This window comes from Simochromis diagramma, unplaced genomic scaffold (assembly GCF_900408965.1).
Source record: "Simochromis diagramma unplaced genomic scaffold, fSimDia1.1 OVJJ01000150.1, whole genome shotgun sequence".
NCBI lineage: Eukaryota > Metazoa > Chordata > Actinopteri > Cichliformes > Cichlidae > Simochromis > Simochromis diagramma.
Window position 1 is genome coordinate 725,816 of NW_024387083.1, and position 20,038 is coordinate 745,853.

Here is a 20,038-nt window from a genome sequence, read left to right on the forward strand (position 1 = left end):
CAGAAGTAAAAGAAAACACTGTAAAATGCTCCAATAAGACTCTGAGGGCTAAACAGAGGACTTATTACTAAATGATGAGAGATTTCAGTGTTGTAATAACATCTCTCACAAATTGATTATCTGCACTTTATTGTTGAGGTTAAGGAGCAGCAAAAGAGCAGATACTGGATGCAAATACTTTACATGCATTCAAACAAAGAAACGTGCATTCAGAGTCACATGCACAGGGAGAAGACAGTGCATTTTGGAATAGAAATATCCTTTATTGTGAAATTCAGCTGTTCCAGCAGCAAAGTGACAGGCAGATGGAGCATTATTCATTTAACAAGCATGGTTAATGGCACTGAATATGTACAAAGATGATATATTCTTGTCTTTTTAAAATGATTTTTTCGACTCACTCCTGATTTGTTATTTACAGTGCAAATTGTTGCGTGTACAGCCTAAGATTAAAACACAAATAGACACAAACAAATAATACGTCGTCACATTTATCTTTACATTTACGTAACTTCATGTAAGAAAATCAACTTTGTGTAATCTGAATCCATCCAAAAGCGTCTTTGTTGCAGTTTATTGGCTACTGTGATGGTATTGACTTTGGGTAATCATAAATGCTCAGTCGTTCCCAAGTCCCGTTTTTGGTGTCCAGCCAGTTGCTGGGAGAATAGATCCCTATCTCTCCTTCCTCCACTTTCTCATTTTCCTCAGAAGGACAAAACTCTTCCTCCTCTGAGCTGCTTTTCCCGGCGCTGTCTCCTCTGTCGCGAAACTTCTCTTCATTAATATTTTTGTAGCAGAAACTGCAGATCCTCAGCTTTTTAGTGGGGTGGATGTGATCGATAACGGCACGTTGCTTGGAGCATGAATTGCAGACTAAGAAGCCGCAATTCCTGCAGTGGTGTCGACGATTGGCCCCACCAAACTTTGTAGAGAGGCACCACATGCATTTGCAAGCAGCCGGATCAGGAATCCAGGAAACAGCAAACTTCTTGGAAGGTTTGCGGCTGGTGCCCTGCATTAGGCTGGACCGGCATTCATTGATGTGCTCTATCCAGGCCTTCTTCTCCTCGTATGAAGGGGCGGACACAAAAAAAGACTTGCTCGGTGTTCGGATCAGCCACTGATGCTTGAATATGTCACTGTCCTCCAGGTCTTCCAGCTCAATGTCCTCTAAAATCATAGTGATTTGATAACAACATAAAAATTACATGGATAAAGTGGTATGAGCAGAAAGCTGAACATATGAAGTTAAATTAGCACAGCACACTTGCTATTTTCTACTTGCCAGTCATATTATGGACAGTATTCAATAGCGTTGGCTCTTCTTGAAGCTTTTGTCTATATTTCTTTCTCTTCAGTCATAAAATAGTTTTTTGGCAGTTTCACATTAATCTTCTCACAGTAGGTTAGCTGCAGGAAATGCAGATGAATGTCTCACCTAAAGGGATGATCTTCTGCTTTTTGTACCAGCGACCAGGCACAACAATGCTGCCGTACACCAGAATATCAGTGAAGAGGAAGAGGATTTTCTGCTGTATCTTCTTGCGACCCTGCTTTAACACAGTTCCCTCTCCGATTAGAATCCGGCCCGGCTTGGACAAGGGCTTCCCTGCTTGATGGAATGAACTCTCCACCGCCTGCACACGCTCTTGGTTCTCTCGTTCAAAGGTTGGGTGATCCATCATTTCTTTGGTGTGAACAAGTTGTGCAGCTTGATAGTGTCTGAACTCCAGAGTGCCTTTTTAAACTATTGGTGGTGATGTAACGGGGCGGTCCAAGTGACAAACATGTTATACTGGAAGGCAAGAAAAGGGAGTAGTGAGGCAGTACTTACTGGAAAAATAGAAACTGGTCAAACAAAACAATCAAGAAAGAAAAAACATTTAAAAAAAGTGGAGTCATTGTGGAAAGATTATACAGTATTACATATTTATAAGTTGTTTTAAACGAGGGAAGCTCCCTTTTGTGCAACAACAACTTTCACTTGCTATTTCCAAAACAAAATCTTAATTCTTATTTAGCAGAAGAGTGTGCGGTAAAATCAACAGTATGATTGTCTCCCTCTACACACACGCACACCTCCGTGTGCCAAAAGCAATGCAACACGTTTTGCGTACGTCCTGAAAGAGAAATCCAAACCCCCCCAGGATTGAATATAACACCGTGGCTTCGCGAACTGTCCGCCATGTTTAGTGCCGCGAATGAAAACGGAAAGGCGATTTTGACGTCATCAAAACAAGCGAGCAGTGAAAGAAAAATAAAACTAACTAAAGAGTGTAATGTTCAGAGTATTTGTAATATAACAGTTAAAAATGAAGCAACATATTTAGGTCTGATTATCTGCAAAGATCCAAAAGACAGAATTTTACTAAATTTTCCCCCAATTATTAAAAAATCTCAAACCAAATTAAATCAATGGTTGCAGAGAGATTTAAGTTTAAGAGGAAGGGTATTGCTCTCAAAAGCAGAAGGTCTGTCTCGACTGACTTATGCAGCAATTTCTCTGCATGTGGACGGCAAAACTTGTAAGGATATTGACCGAATGCTCTTCAACTTCCTCTGGAAAAACCGGACATATTACATCAGAAAAAGTGTATTGATGATGAATACGTGGTCTCAATGTTTTGGATTTTACTACTCTAAACAATACATTTAAGATTAATTGGGCTAAACATTTTCTTAAAAATCCGGTATCCATTTGGAATTTTATTCCTCACTACATTTTCTCTAAGTTTGGTGGTCTAAGTTTTATCTTAGGTTGTGATTATAATATAGATAAGCTTCCAGAAAACCTTTCGATGTTTCACAAACAAGTTCTATTAGCTTGGTCACTTATATATAAACACAAATTTACACCCCATACGTATTCAATTTGGAATAATAGGAACATAGTGTATAAAAATAAATCATTATTTTTTTCTAGGTGGGTTGAGAAACGGATTGTTTTAGTGAATCAGCTGTTTAATCCTAATGGGCAGCTTATGTCCTATTCAGAATTCTTAAACACCTATAAATTTCCAGCCACACCCAAAGAATATGCCATATTATTTGATGCAATACCTGCGGGTATTAGAATGCTTTTTAAAGGTATTCAACCTTGCATATCATCTGTTTCTCTCCCCAACCCTTTGTATTCACACATAGGAAGAATCTGTCTAGCAAACCACAGTAAAAGTAATAAGAATATTCGTGCTTTGTTCCAGACAGAATCTCTAACTATCCCACATGTGGTCTCTTATTGGAATTTCTTTGTCAGTGGCATTAACTGGAAAAGAGTATGGACAATTCCTAACAAGTATCTGGTAACGAATAAAGTGAAGGAAGTCTCATTTAAAATACTGCATAAATTCTATCCTGCTAATCATTACATGACAAAGTTCAAAAGGGACATAAATGTGAACTGTGGATTTTGTGGAAGCCATCCTGAGACTGTGCAACACCTCTTCTGGATCTGGTTTTTTTTTTTTTTTTTTTTTTTTTTTTTTTTGCCTGTCCCGTTTGGCTCTTTTGCCATCAGAATTGTTGTCTAAAGGCAAAGAAAGATGCCCAACGGATTTACTTTACCAAATTGACCATCCCAGCCTTGCTGTAATGGTCCATTTGATTCACCTTTTATTGTTTATTTTATTTTCACTTACTGAATACGGGACAGACTTGACTGGGGGAAAGAAGGGGAGAAAGAAAGAGGGAAAGAGAAACAGCTGAGAAGAGGGACGGGGGAGAAGGGCAAAAGACAAAAACCAACAGAACGGGCAGAGAAAAAAAAATAAAAAATGCATATATCGATCACCTGGATCACCTGCTGAGAAAGAAAAAAGAAAACAAGCAGAAGAGAACAAGAGTAATAGAATAAACAACATCACAATGATATATGGGAATATGACAGTAAACACTAAATATTAAACATTATTGTGCAGCACATAAGATCAACAGAACACAGTGTGCTTTGAGGTAGGAGCCAAAAAGGGTGTAGTTTGTGGGTGTGATCACCCGTGTGTACACCTGTGAGCATGGACGCGCTTGTTTTTCTTTTTTTAAAAGGTTCCTTCATGTAATAATCTGCTAGAGGGTGTGGGGGGGCCACAGCCCCGTCCTCCAGGGCATGAAGCAGGTATGGAGGAGATCAAAACTCCAGACATCCAGAGGCCCCCAGAACACAAGAAGACCAACAGAGGGGCAGCCGCGCCACTGTCCCAGAAAGAGCTGAGGAGAGTCCCAGATGAGGGCTCACTCAGCAGCCGCGGAGCAGAAGCCAGGGGGAGTTGCAGTGACGCGCCCGTGAGCTCCGCCGGCAGCCAGCCGTGCCTGAGTGACCGAGCCCCAGGCCGAGAGGCCGGGGGCACCCCACCTCCGAAGTGGCCCGAGCGAGCCCCAGGCTCCAGGCCCCGATAAGCGGCCGCCAAGGAGTGAGCCGGTGTGTACCTGGACGCCCATCCCCGGACACAAAGAACCACCAACGCACCGATGTCTGAGGGAGTCCGCCACTGGCAGGGGAAGTGGTGGTGGGGGGAGATAGGCCTCCATACCTTGGAGGGCCTGAAATGTCCCCAGAGAGGTGGCGCCTGACACCCAACCTGACATATAGACACAGACATACAGGCACACACAGATACAAACATCCATTCCCACCCTCATGCTCTCATATGCACTATTCCACACTCAACCAACGTGGAGACAGACATAAAGAGACGCTGTACACACGATCACACTCCCCAAGCATACTCTACAAACCGGGTCTAGGTACCCTTGCCCCTGGAGGGGGGAACCGCACCCAGACCCAGGTGGTGTTACCCTTTTCCCTCTTCTGGATCTGTTCATACGCTAGAACATTTTGGAAAGACTTCAGTAGATTCATTGCTGGACATCTCTATAAAGACTTTACTGTGAAATGGGAAAATGTTGTATTTTCTTTCTTTCGAAGGCAAAAAAAAGAAGATGTTTACTTTATAATAAACTTGTTAGTTATCTTAGCTAAATTTTATTTTCACAAATGCAAATACAGTAACAAAAAACCTCATTTTAAACATTACTATAATGATGTTTTATGTTACATAAAATTGATTAGTGGATCACTTAACAAAAAAGCTATGAAAACTATTACTATTTGTAGTAATCACAAATTATGTGAATGTTTGTAATTCTTTGTATTACACCCCCTGGCATATGTTAATTTTGTTCTGATTGTATACATGTTCTGTATACTGTTTCTTAATAAAGTTTAATATTTAATAATAAGAAAAGAAAGAAAAATAAAACTAACTGGGCGAACGGTATTATTTAAAACGTCACTTCATAGCATTTGTACATATACTAGGACTTTATCATATTCATATTGTGTGGCGCAATGTAACTCTAATGATAATGAAGGGTGATTCTCGTTACAGGTTCCAAGACTGCAATCTAGCGATACTGCCCCCTGATGGTTACAAGCAGCAATTACAACCTCGCTGCACTGATGTGCCAAAAAGTGATCGTATGCCAATCACTTTTTGCGTGTTTTTTTTATGTCTAGATCTCTTTTTATGTTTTTATATAGTTGCTTATATTGTTAAATAGGCTGCAGTAAACAGAGTTTAAAAATGGGTTATATGTTATATCAAATTTTAAAGCAGCTCTATGAATCTGCTTTATTGTACCTACATTATAAAGATCCATCCAGTCCTTTTCGGCCACTTGAAGAACATCACAGTTTTTTAAAGGACTGTGATTTTTTTGTAACTTCTGCAGCCCTCCAGGCCAGACCTCGTTTGAAAACGACATTTTTAATGTCAGCGACACTTTTTACCTGAATAAATGAAAGCTGAATAAAAGTCACATCTGATGAAAGGAAGTTTCTTTTTTGATGAAAATGAATTGATCTCATTCATGAGAGAAACGTTTGACAGATTATATGACAGCAAGTCATTTACATCTGTTACCGTCAAATCTTTTTTGGCAAATACCAGAAATCACTTTGGCAAACGATCACTTTTTGGCACAACACTGGGCACCGGTCATTAGAGAACATGAATGATTATTGAATATTTAGTATGCAAACAGAAGGACATAAATCTCTAGCATTCTGCACTTTATTCAAGGAAGTTAAGTAATGTGTTGTCTTTAAAAAGACAAAGGTGCGAGTGAATTAAAGTTGGATGTTAAGTTTTGTTCACAGTGCCTGAATATATATCATGGTCAAGAAGGACTTCAAATGAGCCCTTTTGAGTCAGATAAATAATAATATAAGTAGTGATTTTTCAAAATAAAAGTCCTATGAAGGTTTTATGAATTTTCTCAGCAGTGACCTTAAACAGTTGTCCAAACACACAGTGGAATATATCTATAATACACAGAAACACAAACTTGTGCAGAAATTACATTTTAATCAAAGTCACATGTGAACTATTTACAGAAAATCATATTGTGGGATTTTGACTTTTTGCCCATACACAATGTCAATTTCTTCAAGTCCGTTCTCGTTGGTTGATGCACAGAGACCTGCCATCTTCAGAAGTTTTCTGATGACTCTGCGGTGGTTGGATGCATCAGCAGGGATGATGAGACAGAGTACCGGGCTGTGGTCGACTCCTTTGTCACGTGGTGTGAGCAGAATCATCTGCAGCTCAACGTGGCAAAGACCAAGGAACTGATCGTGGACTTCAGGAAGACCAGGAAACACTTGACCCCTGTTTCAATCCAGGGGGTCAGTGTTGACATCGTGGAGGACTATAAATACCTTGGAGTACACATTGACAATAAACTGGACTGGGCTAAAAACACCACAGCACTTTACAGGAAGGGCCAGAGTCGTCTCTATTTTTTGAGGCGACTGAGGTCCTTCAACATATGCCAGAAAATGCTGAGGATTTTCTATGAGTCTGTTGTGGCCAGTGCGATCCTCTATGCTGTTGCATGCTGGGGGAGCAGGCTGAGGGTCGCAGATGCCAACAGACTTAATAAACTAATCCGTAAGGCCAGTAATGTTGTGGGGATGGAGCTTGACACCCTCAAGGTGGTGTCGGAGAGGCGGATGCTGTCCAAGATAAAGACAATGTTGGATAACACCTCCCACCCACTCCATGACATGCTGGTCAGTCACAGGAGCACGTTCAGTGAGAGACTGAGATTACCGAAAAGCACCACTGAACGACACAGGAAATCATTCCTGCCTGTGGCCATCTCCCTGTACAACGCATCCACTTAACACACTGTTTGCTGCTACAACTACACATGTTTCTTTTCCAACTATTTATTTATGAGTGAAGTATGTATGTGTATATATGTATATATTGTACTATTCTTAGTTAGTGTATTGTCTGTCTTGTCTTAATGTTGGTTTAAAATGGAGCACTGTAACAAAAAATAATTTCCCCCAGGGATTAATAAAGTATTCTGATTCTGATTCTGATTCTGATTCTGATGTCTCCACCATAGGACGATTCAGTCTCTCCCACAGCTTTTTTTTAATGCTTCTCCCCAGCTCTAAACTGTAAGGATGTTTGCGGCCATTCTTGGACCTGCAAGAAGAAATTCAATCAAAATGATGCATGTGGTCAAAAACCATACTGTAACCATTTTAGAGCTGGCGATTTTAAAAAGTGACAGGACATTTGGAGACAAACGTACGTCAGCATGCTATCTACCACCTCATGGTAGACTCGCTGATAATCTTCCACTGAAAGGTTGTAGATTTTTAAAGTGCTGTCACTGGAGCTGGTTGGCTGGTGGTCGGTACTGCATGGCTCGGGTCTGGAGGGCAATTTTTTTGCCACTGGCAGGTCATCATGTGAGATTGCAGAGGGAGGCACTGAGGTCTTTGGAGGTTGGGAAGAACTGGATGCTGGGCTTCGCTTCCTTTTCCGGGGCTGACTGACTGTTCTGTCATGGCGCCGGGGCCTCTGGGTTGAATTAACAACCTGGGGAAAGGTCAGAAGCACACAAGGGAATGTCAGTAGTTAATAGCGACCTCATTTTTTTCAAACAAGACAAAAATCTAAATTTGATGAACCACAATGAAGTCCAAACTCCAAAACCCTCAAATGATTCTGTTCCTGAAATTTTACACATCCAACCTGGTCCTTGCTGCAGCACGGTTGTTTCCTGCTGGCTCTGGGTTTCTTTGCATCACGGGCCTGGCATGCAGTGTTTCTCTTACAATAATTATGGTCTTTGAGGTGATCGGGCACCGTAAGCTGCAGGTATACACAAAAATGACAGTAATGCAGACATCAGTTAGTAGTTCATGAAACATTTAAAAAATAACAAACCCTTTCATATGTCCATAAACTACTTAAACCACTTGCATGGTTGAATATTTTGTCCACAGTGATTGTAACGACAAAAAATATCCAACATGTTCACATAAAATCATAAGAACTAAAACCAGGACAATGCATCAAGGTCAGTGTAATAAAAGACGTGTCAACTTATGGGCTCGTCGTGTTAGAGCTTCACTGCTGCATACCCCCAAATGACATGTCAAATAATAATTTGCATAAGCTAAGCAAACACCAAAGTCCATGTTGTATTAAACTCTAATTTCTGTTATAATCATTGCTGCTTATTGCCATTTTTGAACAATGCAGATGCACAAAATACCTTTGTAACTGGCTAAGCTTGGTCACGTGTGGCACTTATATGGTTTAAAATTACGTGTAGGATATAAAGAAAAGCAAGCTGCAATAATAGGAGAGCCCTGCCTTGTGTGTGTGTGTGTGTGGGGGGGGGGGGGGGGTAATGAGTTCAAGATCAACATTAGGCTGTGGTGTAATGAGGTGCTTGCTTTGGCAAGCGCGTACGCTAAATTGGATACGATACAGAGAAGATTAGCATGGCCCCTGTGTAATGAGGGACCTCTATCCAGAGGTGACTGTCTTGTCAGGTGAATAATTGTAGCATAAGCCACAATGAAGAAGGAGATTAAAACTTTAGTTTAAAAGGCCCAAAAGCAGAAGCTTTGAGGACATAAGGACATAATCTGTCTGAACTATACCAAAAGATGCAATGCAAATAGAACCTGGAGACGCATAGCAACCACGCAACCTGTCATGTTAAATCACGCATTTATGTACCTACTGTTAAAAATCACTGTAATAATTGTTTTTAGTGAGTTTTTCCCTCAGTTCAACCTCAGTTATGGCGGCTTTTTTAATATTTAGGCATCCACATAATTACTCCATCAAAGTGGTGCGTAATGATCATACGAAAATACGTCAAAACAGAGCAAAAGTGGTTTTATTTGACACAGCATATCACAGCAGCTCATTGTATTTGAAAACTACTGGATTTCATAAGTTGTGCTTATTTTATAAATGGCCCGGAGAGTAGCAAATTCTCTCTTTCTACTCACTGTACTGAACCCGCTGCACTACCCACTTTCACCAATAGGTGTCCCCCTTTTGCCGTGGAACCAGCTATGTACAGCTCCAAAGTCAATCGCTAGAGAGATCTGTTGCAGTAATAACTTCTTTCCAAAAGGTGTCTGTATAAAAATCTCTGTTATGCTCTGTTAGTTTGCAGTGCCTTAGTCTGTGGTGACATTTTTGTTGGCTCATGCTCATCAATCCACATGCAACGCACTGTCTGTCCCAGCCTCAGAAATGGATTTAAGACGTTTTAGTTTGATATATCACCCTGTGGTCAGTTTTTGACATTCGTTTTGTTGCGGTCTTGAAAACAGAAAACAGTTACATCTGAAAGAAGATTTTAAATAAAACAAAAAGGGACAATTATATAATATATAATAATACATAAATGTAAATTGTCTGTTTTTTATACAGCACTTCTCTGCTCCACTTGCACACTCAGAGCACTTTATGAAACATGCCTCATTCACCCATTCACACACACATTCATACCCTTTTATAGTGTTTTTTAAATAACATTGACATGCATTCTCACTCTATACTGTTTATGGCATACAGTATCTGCTTTGTTGTTGTATCACTAAAAGAACTTTTGCTTAAGCAACATGAACCCAGATGGTTTAAAAAACAAAAACAAAAAAAATCGAATGGCATTACAGGGAGTGCAGAATTATTAGGCAAGTTGTATTTTTGAGGAATAATTTTATTATTGAACAACAACCATGTTCTCAATGAACCCAAAAAACTCATTAATATCAAAGCTGAATGTTTTTGGAAGTAGTTTTTAGTTTGTTTTTAGTTTTAGTTATTTTAGGGGGATATCTGTGTGTGCAGGTGACTATTACTGTGCATAATTATTAGGCAACTTTACAAAAAACAAATATATACCCATTTCAATTATTTATTTTTACCAGTGAAACAAATATAACATCTCCACATTCACAAATATACATTTCTGACATTCAAAAACAAAACAAAAACAAATCAGCGACCAATATAGCCACCTTTCTTTGCAAGGACACTCAAAAGCCTGCCATCCATGGATCCTGTCAGTGTTTTGATCTGTTCACCATCAACATTGCGTGCAGCAGCAACCACAGCCTCCCAGACACTGTTCAGAGAGGTGTACTGTTTTCCCTCCTTGTAAATCTCACATTTGATGATGGACCACAGGTTCTCAATGGGGTTCAGATCAGGTGAACAAGGAGGCCATGTCATTAGTTTTTCTTCTTTTGTACCCTTTCTTGCCAGCCACGCTGTGGAGTACTTGGACGCGTGTGATGGAGCATTGTCCTGCATGAAAATCATGTTTTTCTTGAAGGATGCAGACTTCTTCCTGTACCACTGCTTGAAGAAGGCGTCTTCCAGAAACTGGCAGTAGGACTGGGAGTTGAGCTTGACTCCATCCTCAACCCGAAAAGGCCCCACAAGCTCATCTTTGATGATACCAGCCCAAACCAGTACTCCACCTCCACCTTGCTGGCGTCTGAGTCGGACTGGAGCTCTCTGCCCTTTACCAATCCAGCCACGGGCCCATCCATCTGGCCCATCAAGACTCACTCTCATTTCATCAGTCTATAAAACCTTAGAAAAACCAGTCTTGAGATATTTCTTGGCCCAGTCTTGACGTTTCAGCTTGTGTGTCTTGTTCAGTGGTGGTCGTCTTTCAGCCTTTCTTACCTTGGCCATGTGTCTGAGTATTGCACACCTTGTGCTTTTGGGCACTCCAGTGATGTTGCAGCTCTGAAATATGGCCAAACTGGTGGCAAGTGGCATCTTGGCAGCTGCACGCTTGACTTTTCTCAGTTCATGGGCAGTTATTTGGCGCCTTGGTTTTTCCACACGCTTCTTGCGACCCTGTTGACTATTTTGAATGAAACGCTTGATTGTTCGATGATCACGCTTCAAAAGCTTTGCAATTTTGAGACTGCTGCATCCCTCTGCAAGATATCTCACTATTTTTGACTTTTCTGAGCCTGTCAAGTCCTTCTTTTGACCCATTTTGCCAAAGGAAAGGACGTTGCCTAATAATTATGGACACCTGATATAGGGTGTTGATGTCATTAGACCACACCCCTTCTCATTACAGAGATGCACATCACCTAATATGCTTAATTGGTAGTAGGCTTTCGAGCCTATACAGCTTGGAGTAAGACAACATGCATGAAGAGGATGATGTGGACAAAATACTCATTTGCCTAATAATTCTGCACTCCCTGTACATAACAAGAGAGAAACAATGACTGGACTGTGCAATGTGGATTTCGGTAAGTGTATAAAAGAGACAACATTTCCTTGTTCCATGTGGTCATAAACAGGTTGCTCTTCATTCTAAGAAAGAGCTGGATGTTTACAGAAGATGTGACGGTGTCACCATTTAGTTAGAAAAACAAAACAAAGGTACACCGTCAAAAAAAAGTTCTGCAAGGGTTTAAACCATTAAAAAAAATAAAGTAATCATTTAAAGCACAAAAAATGATGGAAGGAGGTTAAAGTTTTATTGATTTTGAGATTATGAAGCTTTTGCCTCAGGCCCGTGTCAAGAAACATTAAAGCTATGGAGCAGTTCCAATAAAAAGCTGTGCTGTTACATATTTGAAAGATTACCCACACAAATGTCTGTCAAAGAAATTGTTCATCCATCAGTGAAAGAACAGAAGATACTCTATCTATTCATTGGCACACCTTCAAACCTGGTAAGAAGACGGTAAGGTAAGAAGTAAGAAGTGCAGGGCACATAAGGAAGGTAAATAACAAATATGCACCTTTACTGCCGTAATGCAAAAACAGGAAAAAGTCCCAAAGAGCTGTGCACAAGGAAATAAAACAGAACAGGAATCCAACACCTGAGCACAAGAAAAAGGAAGACAGCTGAACACCTTAACAAAGGGGAAAGTCAAGACTATCCACTACGTTGACAAAAGTATTGGGCCAAACTCTTTGAATCTTTGAATTTAGATGTTTTCAGTCCTGTGGCCATAGGTGTGTAAAATGTAGTACCAAGCCATGCAGTCTGCCTTTATAACATATTGTTTGTGAATGAACGGGTTGTTCTTAAGAGCTCACTGAATTTGAGTGTGATAGTGTGATAGGATGCAACAGTTGCAACAAGTTAGTTTGTGAAATTTCTTTGGTCCTACATGTACAACAATCAGCTGTTAGTGCTATTGTTGCAAAGTGGAACCACAGCAACTTAGCCATGAACTTTTAGAACGTGTTCTCGCTGAGTGCTGAGTCTATAGTGTGTAAAAATCACCAACGCTCTGTCAACTCAAAGCTGCAGAGTTTCAAAACTCACAGAGAGCTGGGCATCTTGTATGCCCAGCTCTCCTCCACTCTCAACATACCCTGGAATAGCAGCTCGAAGAAGGCTCACAACACCATAAATGACTCCTCCCATCCAGACTACAAACTGGATCTAAACCAGGGATGTCAAACTTATACTACACTGTGGGTCACATACAGCGCACCTGATCTCAAAGGGGTCAGACTCTTTCTGTCAGCTTAAAGAAAGTTACCACCTTTAACTTAACATTTAATCCCAGAGATATTTTAATACAAGGAAACTGCATTAAATTGGCGGGCCTAATTATACGATGAAACACAGGTGAGAGTAATGACGATGGGGCTTTCAGTCAAAAATGAGAGGAACAAAAGCAGGAAAAAGGCTTGAAAAAGACAGAAAAAAACCTAACCTACAGACTAAAACAGGAAATGACAAAAACATGAAAAACTAACACATGAAGACAAACGTTCAGGCCGGAGGCTGGAAAAACCATAAACACAGCCAATGTAACAAGGATCAAACAGAACAAATACACTGCAGAAACCTGAAACGATGACATGTTATGACATGACAGAGCGCTTTGAGTCCATTTATCATTTATCATTTAATCATTGTTGGCTCGCAGACAGACAGACAGGCCATATATCCAAGATACTGACAGGTGAGGGGATAAACTTTCAACAGTTAAAGCAGCACATCATCTGCCAAAGCCAGTGGCCTATTTTTCATATTTCAAGTAAGCAGTCTGAATCTGTACCAAGATCTTCATTTCCTCATGCTCCACCTCTTCACCCACTTTCAGGAAATTCGCTGACAGATATACAAACAGACAAATAGCTCTATGTGTCTGATCATATTGTAATTAAAGCATGGGAAGCCCCAAGCATCCCGACAATATGGTAATTTTACTTTTGAACACTAGGTGTTCTAGTCTTTGTGGCTGTACTTCTATTAAACTTCTCAAAAGGGATTCATGTATTTTTTCTTAAACCAACAAGTATTTATTTGTACTTCATGCTCTGTGCTGATCAGTATATCAGTACTAGTGCTGGTATTAAATGGGTTCTGTGGAAACCATTCCACATGACTGAGCGAGAAGCAGTTTGCCTCTCAGTCTAATAAACCCTTCACTGCACAAGGAGCCATTTTTGGTAACTTAAATGGACATCAACATTGACCTCGTTATGACTCACTGTGATTTCGTAGAACCAGGTGAATTTCTTCCAGTCAATCAGCAAAGATCAGGTTATGTGGCAGATAATGCAGTGAGATCACCGCATCAGCTCGATCAGCCTGAAGTATTTCAAACTTCAGCGTTCTTCAAGAATTCAGGAAACTGGGTGTTTTTGGCCTTAGCTACTCACACACTTGTCATCATCAGAGATGGGCAGTAACACGTTACAAGTAATGTATCATTGTAATCCGATTACTTTTTTCAAGTAATGAGTAAAGTAAGGGAGTGTTTTACTTGCATCTATTTGAAAGAGTGAGTGTAAACAGAAAAAAATATATCTTATTTTATATTCTGGAATATGCAGAAAATAGGTTTAATTGTCAACGACTGTTGCATATAATTTAATTTTTGCTTGATGCAATGTGCACAAAGTTAAAAGATTAAAACTAATAAAATGTTAGGATGCCTGGGTCGTTGACCCAGGGTATTTGAGTTTATTATATTATTTATACTTTTTAGTCTTTGGTTTCTTTGAGTTCTGTCTTATGGTTTATGTCTCTGTCTTCTTTAGCTGCTCTGTCTCCCCTGTCAGCTGTATCCCCTTGTCTAGTTCGCGTCTCTGTGTATCCTTAGTTCCTATATCCCCGTGTCCAGTCAGTGTCTGTGTCTGCCCTGGTCCCACGTCTCTGTTCCCTCTGTTGCAGTGCGTGCGAGTCTGTGTCTTTGTTCAGTTTGTGTTATGTGTTTCCTGTTTTACTTTGAAAGTCCATGTCTGATGTTAATGTGTCTGGTTTTGCTTCCCCTTGTCTCGTTAGGCCTGATTTGCCCCAGCTGTGTTTCCCTCCTGTTACCCATTCCCTGATTGCTCCCTCTGTGTATTTAAGCCCTGTGTTTCTCTGTTTCGTGATCTACCGTTTTCGTAGCTGTGTGTTCTGTCATTCCTCCGGTGTAAGTTTATTTTGATTTTTCCAGTTATGTTATATTTGAGTTTAACATTAAAGCTGTTTTGGTTTAAGTTCTGTCTCCGGAGTCTGCACCTTGGGTCCTATTCCTGCCTGCACACAGCCTCACCTAACATAAAACAAGTTTTGAAAAGATACTTTTTTATTTGATTACATTTTGTATGATGTATTATGCAGAAAAAGTAGAATTGGGCTGAAAGATCTATTGCATGTTTTTAAAAAGTAACTAAGTAACTGAGTAACTAACTACTTTTGAAAATAAGCAGTCAGTAAAGTAACGGGATTACGTTTTTTTGGAAATGTAATCAGTAATTAGTTACTAATTATTTTTTTTCAAGTAACTTGACCAACACTGATCGTCATAACATCAAACAGGGGTAACTTAATGAAACCCTTGCATTAGAAAAACTCAAAAGATTGTTGAATTTTTAGAAATTAGTGAAATGTGTAGTATAAAGATGGTGACCTGTTTACTTAAAATTAGCAGCAGGTATTAGACATTGACCAGACGGATCTAAGGAGCCATGATATCTCTAAAACAAAACAAAACAAAACAAAACAAAAAAAGAAGTGTAAATGTTTAGCCACATTCTGTTATTACCGCATTATTATAGCAGCGTCATCAAGTACTGTAACACTAGGACGTGCTACAGTTTGATATGTATGTTTGTATGTTATATTTATGAAAAATGCCAGTGAGAAGAAAAATGATGATAAATCAATGGTGCTGTAAAGGTTCTGTGTGTTTTCCCGAATGGTTTTTATATACATGCTTATTGGAAAAATGTATACCCTAAGTGGGTGAGGAACTATATACGGTTACTTCACTGACCTTGACTTGCACAATAAAAAAACCCAAAAAGTCACAGAAGTAAAAGAAAACACTGTAAAATGCTCCAATAAGACTCTGAGGGCTAAACAGAGGACTTATTACTAAATGATGAGAGATTTCAGTGTTGTAATAACATCTCTCACAAATTGATTATCTGCACTTTATTGTTGAGGTTAAGGAGCAGCAAAAGAGCAGATACTGGATGCAAATACTTTACATGCATTCAAACAAAGAAACGTGCATTCAGAGTCACATGCACAGGGAGAAGACAGTGCATTTTGGAATAGAAATATCCTTTATTGTGAAATTCAGCTGTTCCAGCAGCAAAGTGACAGGCAGATGGAGCATCATTCATTTAACAAGCATGGTTAATGGCACTGAATATGTACAAAGATGATATATTCTTGTCTTTTTAAAATGATTTTTTCGACTCACTCCTGATTTGTTATTTACAGTGCAAATTGTTGCGTGTACAGCCTAAGATTAAAACACAAATAGACACAAACAAATAATACGTCGTCACATTTATCTTTACATTTACGTAACTTCATGTAAGAAAATCAACTTTCTGTAATCTGAATCCATTCAAAAGCGTCTTTGTTGCAGTTTATTGGCTACTGTGATGGTATTGACTTTGGGTAATCATAAATGCTCAGTCGTTCCCAAGTCCCGTTTTTGGTGTCCAGCCAGTTGCTGGGAGAATAGATCCCTATCTCTCCTTCCTCCACTTTCTCATTTTCCTCAGAAGGACAAAACTCTTCCTCCTCTGAGCTGCTTTTCCCGGCGCTGTCTCCTCTGTCGCGAAACTTCTCTTCATTAATATTCTTGTAGCAGAAACTGCAGATCCTCAGCTTTTTAGTGGGGTGGATGTGATCGATAACGGCACGTTGCTTGGAGCATGAATTGCAGACCAAGAAGCCGCAATTCCTGCAGTGGTGTCGACGATTGACCCCACCAAACTTTGTAGAGAGGCACCGCATGCATTTGCAAGCAGCCGGATCAGGAATCCAGGAAACAGCAAACTTCTTGGAAGGTTTGCGGCTGGTGCCCTGCATTAGGCTGGACCGGCATTCATTGATGTGCTCTATCCAGGCCTTCTTCTCCTCGTATGAAGGGGCGGACACAAAAAAAGACTTGCTCGGTGTTCGGATCAGCCACTGATGCTTGAATATGTCACTGTCCTCCAGGTCTTCCAGCTCAATGTCCTCTAAAATCATAGTGAATTTGATAACAACATAAAAATTACATGGATAAAGTGGTATGAGCAGAAAGCTGAACATATGAAGTTAAATTAGCACAGCACACTTGCTATTTTCTACTTGCCAGTCATATTATGGACAGTATTCAATAGTGTTGGCTCTTCTTGAAGCTTTTGTCTATATTTCTTTCTCTTCAGTCATAAAATTGTTTTTTGGCAGTTTCACATTAATCTTCTCACAGTAGGTTAGCTGCAGGAAATGCAGATGAATGTCTCACCTAAAGGGATGATCTTCTGCTTTTTGTACCAGCGACCAGGCACAACAATGCTGCCGTACACCAGAATATCAGTGAAGAGGAAGAGGATTTTCTGCTGTATCTTCTTGCGACCCTGCTTTAACACAGTTCCCTCTCCGATTAGAATCCGGCCCGGCTTGGACAAGGGCTTCCCTGCTTGATGGAATGAACTCTCCACCGCCTGCACACGCTCTTGGTTCTCTCGTTCAAAGGTTGGGTGATCCATCATTTCTTTGGTGTGAACAAGTTGTGCAGCTTGATAGTGTCTGAACTCCAGAGTGCCTTTTTAAACTATTGGTGGTGATGTAACGGGGCGGTCCAAGTGACAAACATGTTATACTGGAAGGCAAGAAAAGGGAGTAGTGAGGCAGTACTTACTGGAAAAATAGAAACTGGTCAAACAAAACAATCAAGAAAGAAAAAACATTTAAAAAAAAGTGGAGTCCCTCATTGTGGAAAGATTATACAGTATTACATATTTATAAGTTGCTTTAAACGAGGAAAGCTCCCTTTTGTGCAACAACAACTTTCACTTGCTATTTCCAAAACAAAATCTTAATTCTTATTTGGCAGAAGAGTGTGCGGTAAAATCAACAGTATGATTGTCTCCCTCTGCAGAGTCACTTCACAGAGAGGTGCAGGAATGTCAGAATTCTTTTCCCGTCCTTAATGAAAAAAACAAAACAAATTATGCTTGCACAACATTGCTCAATCAGTATGAGCATTTTTATGGAGAATGCGAACATAAGTTTTGACCCTTTGGGTTAGAGGTGGGATGCCCGGCAGGCTGACTTTATGATTCTTATCGTCTTGCTAAAAGACTTCTAGAGTGAGATGTTTTCATTTTTAAAGTTTTTTGTTTTTCCATATTCTCACAGACCTTAGAAAAAAGAAGCATTTTTAACTTTTTATTTTGTGGGGTTTTTTTTAGCTCTAACTCATGCAATGTGACACTTTATGTCAGGGTAACCTGTAAAATGCTTCTTGATGAAACAACAGATTAAAATGGAATAACAAAGCAATCAAAGAGTTAAAATTCATAGTAAAATAGGTTATGAAACTCAGCCAGCCACATTATGTAAAACAAACACAGTGCACTGCTTTATGCTGCCAAGCCCTTGGCCTCTTTAATTCAGTTCTAAATATAGAAACTAACTATGCAAATTAGGCTGACAGGAGGTATTTATTTCATGCCTAAAGGCTTCTATGGGGTGTGCACAAGGCAGAATTCCTGGATGTTTCTGTTATCGCAATGGGGTAAACAGTTGCCAGTAAAATTGTCAGTTGTGGACTGAAAATAGAAGATAACCTATTTATTAATGAATAAATAAAAACAATGCACAACAATCCGATTGTTCAGTCTGACGTCACTAGCCGTGTCTGGACCTAAACTCCGCTGCAGGTCCATATATCAAACGATCACTATGGCATTACTGAGAGTTGAAAAACTGTCTAAAGTCTTTCATCTTTAATAAAATGATCAGCGTTCTGCTCTACCAGGTCTAACCACCACACAGAAAGACCCCAGCCTGATGGTGGAATCGAACTCGGGACCTTCTTGCTGTGAGACAACAGTGCGGCCCATCTCATCCTATGCATCTTATCTCAGGTGACCATTAACAACAATGCTGACGTACACCAAATTACCACTGAAGAGTGAGAATATTTTCTGATGCGCTTGATCAGAATAGTTCCTTCTCCAATGAGATCCAGCCTGGTTTAAACCAGGGCACTGTTGTGCTTTGGAATGAATTCTCCACGGCCTGGATAAGTTTACGGTTCTCTCATTCAAAGCGCAACTCATCCATCATGTCTTTGGTATGAACAAGTTGCGCTGCTCAAGAGTCTCAGCTCAGGCTTTAAAAGCTTGCCAATAAGTTGGGTTTTCAGAATGACAAAAATGTTATGTAAGTGTTTTGGAGTTTGTACATGCTTTGTCTCTAGGGGCAACAGTAATATAGTGCCGACTCATAACAATCACAACAGTGTAAGGGATATTTAAGGCAAAGTAAGGGGATCAACAAAGTCATAATGAATGTTTGCTTGGAAGCTTACAGAGTTGTTAAGATATTTATTTCTGAGTATCAGGGAGGCAGAATTTATTATTTGTGTTGTCACACCAGAAGAATTGTCAAATCTTATGCTGCTGTACATTTAATTTAAAAATCACAACCAAAATGTGTTAAAAATGTATTTTATATGTGCAGAGAGACATGTTCTCATACTGAAGATATTTTGTTTGATCTTCTCATGGACCTCAGAAAAAAAAGGTCAAAAAAAGTGTTTTAGTATAAGGCACAAAATGAATGTAGATAAAAGCAAAAACAGGTTAAAGGAAATAATGATGCAATGCTCTGTAGGAAGCAGGAAACGCCGACAGTTTCAAAGTCAAACATGCGTGAGACTTGTTGAGTAGCTCAGCTGGTTCATTTAAAAATAAACACACTGCTGCAAAGTCCTGTTGCCATGTGCATATCTTAATGAGGGAAAACAAATGCCAGTAACATTGCCAGTAAGTTGCTCTGGACTGACAGGGAGTAAAAGATGACCTATTTATTATCGAATGAATAAAACATTTTACAACAGTAAACGGTAAAGTAGCTATATGACTGGAAACGTTTGTTTTTGCTTTTTTTTCTTTACTGCTCCCATGAAAATGTGGTAAATATATCTATGCTGTCATGTGAAAGAAGAAAGTATGTCCTCTTTCGAGTCTAAAGCTTTACATATCACACTGTTTAAAAAGAAGAACTGTAACAGTGACATATGACATAATAAAAACGAAATCAAAATGCAGACAAGTCATATTTGTTCAGTCCTTTTTCCTCTTCTACTGTCACAACTGTAAACATTTAATGTGCTAAATGAGGCCTGTAGAGACTGAAATGTAGATCATGGGTTTGTTCCATTTTTGCACTTTCTGACCTTGGTGGGAATTTGCTG

The 20,038-nt window shown here is 39.7% G+C and overlaps 2 protein-coding genes, 1 long non-coding RNA gene and 1 other non-coding gene across 5 annotated transcripts; 1 reads left to right on the top strand and 3 right to left on the bottom strand.

Annotated features, from left to right (window-relative positions):
- Window positions 1-242: 242 nt before the first annotated feature.
- Window positions 243-1,759, bottom strand: LOC120742536 (pleckstrin homology domain-containing family F member 2-like). 2 transcript variants are annotated; one of them, XM_040045904.1, is made up of 3 exons: window positions 1,442-1,759; window positions 559-1,173; window positions 243-457 (listed from the first exon to the last, which is right to left on the bottom strand). In XM_040045904.1, the coding sequence occupies exons 1-2, from the start codon at window positions 1,686-1,688 to the stop codon at window positions 581-583; spliced, it is 840 nt and encodes a 279-aa protein (XP_039901838.1). In that variant the 5' UTR covers window positions 1,689-1,759; the 3' UTR covers window positions 243-457; window positions 559-580. The 2 variants fall into 2 exon arrangements, with proteins under 2 accessions (XP_039901838.1, XP_039901837.1); XM_040045903.1 differs by having other exon boundaries at window positions 243-1,173; window positions 1,442-1,758.
- A 5,688-nt stretch (window positions 1,760-7,447) lies between these two features.
- On the bottom strand, window positions 7,448-7,677 carry LOC120742539. The gene is made up of 2 exons (XR_005697883.1): window positions 7,609-7,677; window positions 7,448-7,499 (listed from the first exon to the last, which is right to left on the bottom strand). It is a non-coding gene; the product is annotated as an uncharacterized LOC120742539 (long non-coding RNA).
- Window positions 7,678-8,758: 1,081 nt separating this feature from the next.
- LOC120742611 lies at window positions 8,759-8,860 on the top strand. Its single transcript, XR_005697901.1, has one exon. It is a non-coding gene; the product is annotated as a U6 spliceosomal RNA (small nuclear RNA).
- A 7,344-nt stretch (window positions 8,861-16,204) lies between these two features.
- LOC120742583 (pleckstrin homology domain-containing family F member 2-like) lies at window positions 16,205-17,384 on the bottom strand. Its single transcript, XM_040045980.1, has 2 exons — window positions 17,078-17,384; window positions 16,205-16,808 (listed from the first exon to the last, which is right to left on the bottom strand). Exons 1-2 carry the CDS (start codon window positions 17,322-17,324, stop codon window positions 16,216-16,218), a joined length of 840 nt encoding a protein of 279 aa, XP_039901914.1. The 5' UTR covers window positions 17,325-17,384; the 3' UTR covers window positions 16,205-16,215.
- Between the last annotated feature and the right edge of the window lie 2,654 nt (window positions 17,385-20,038).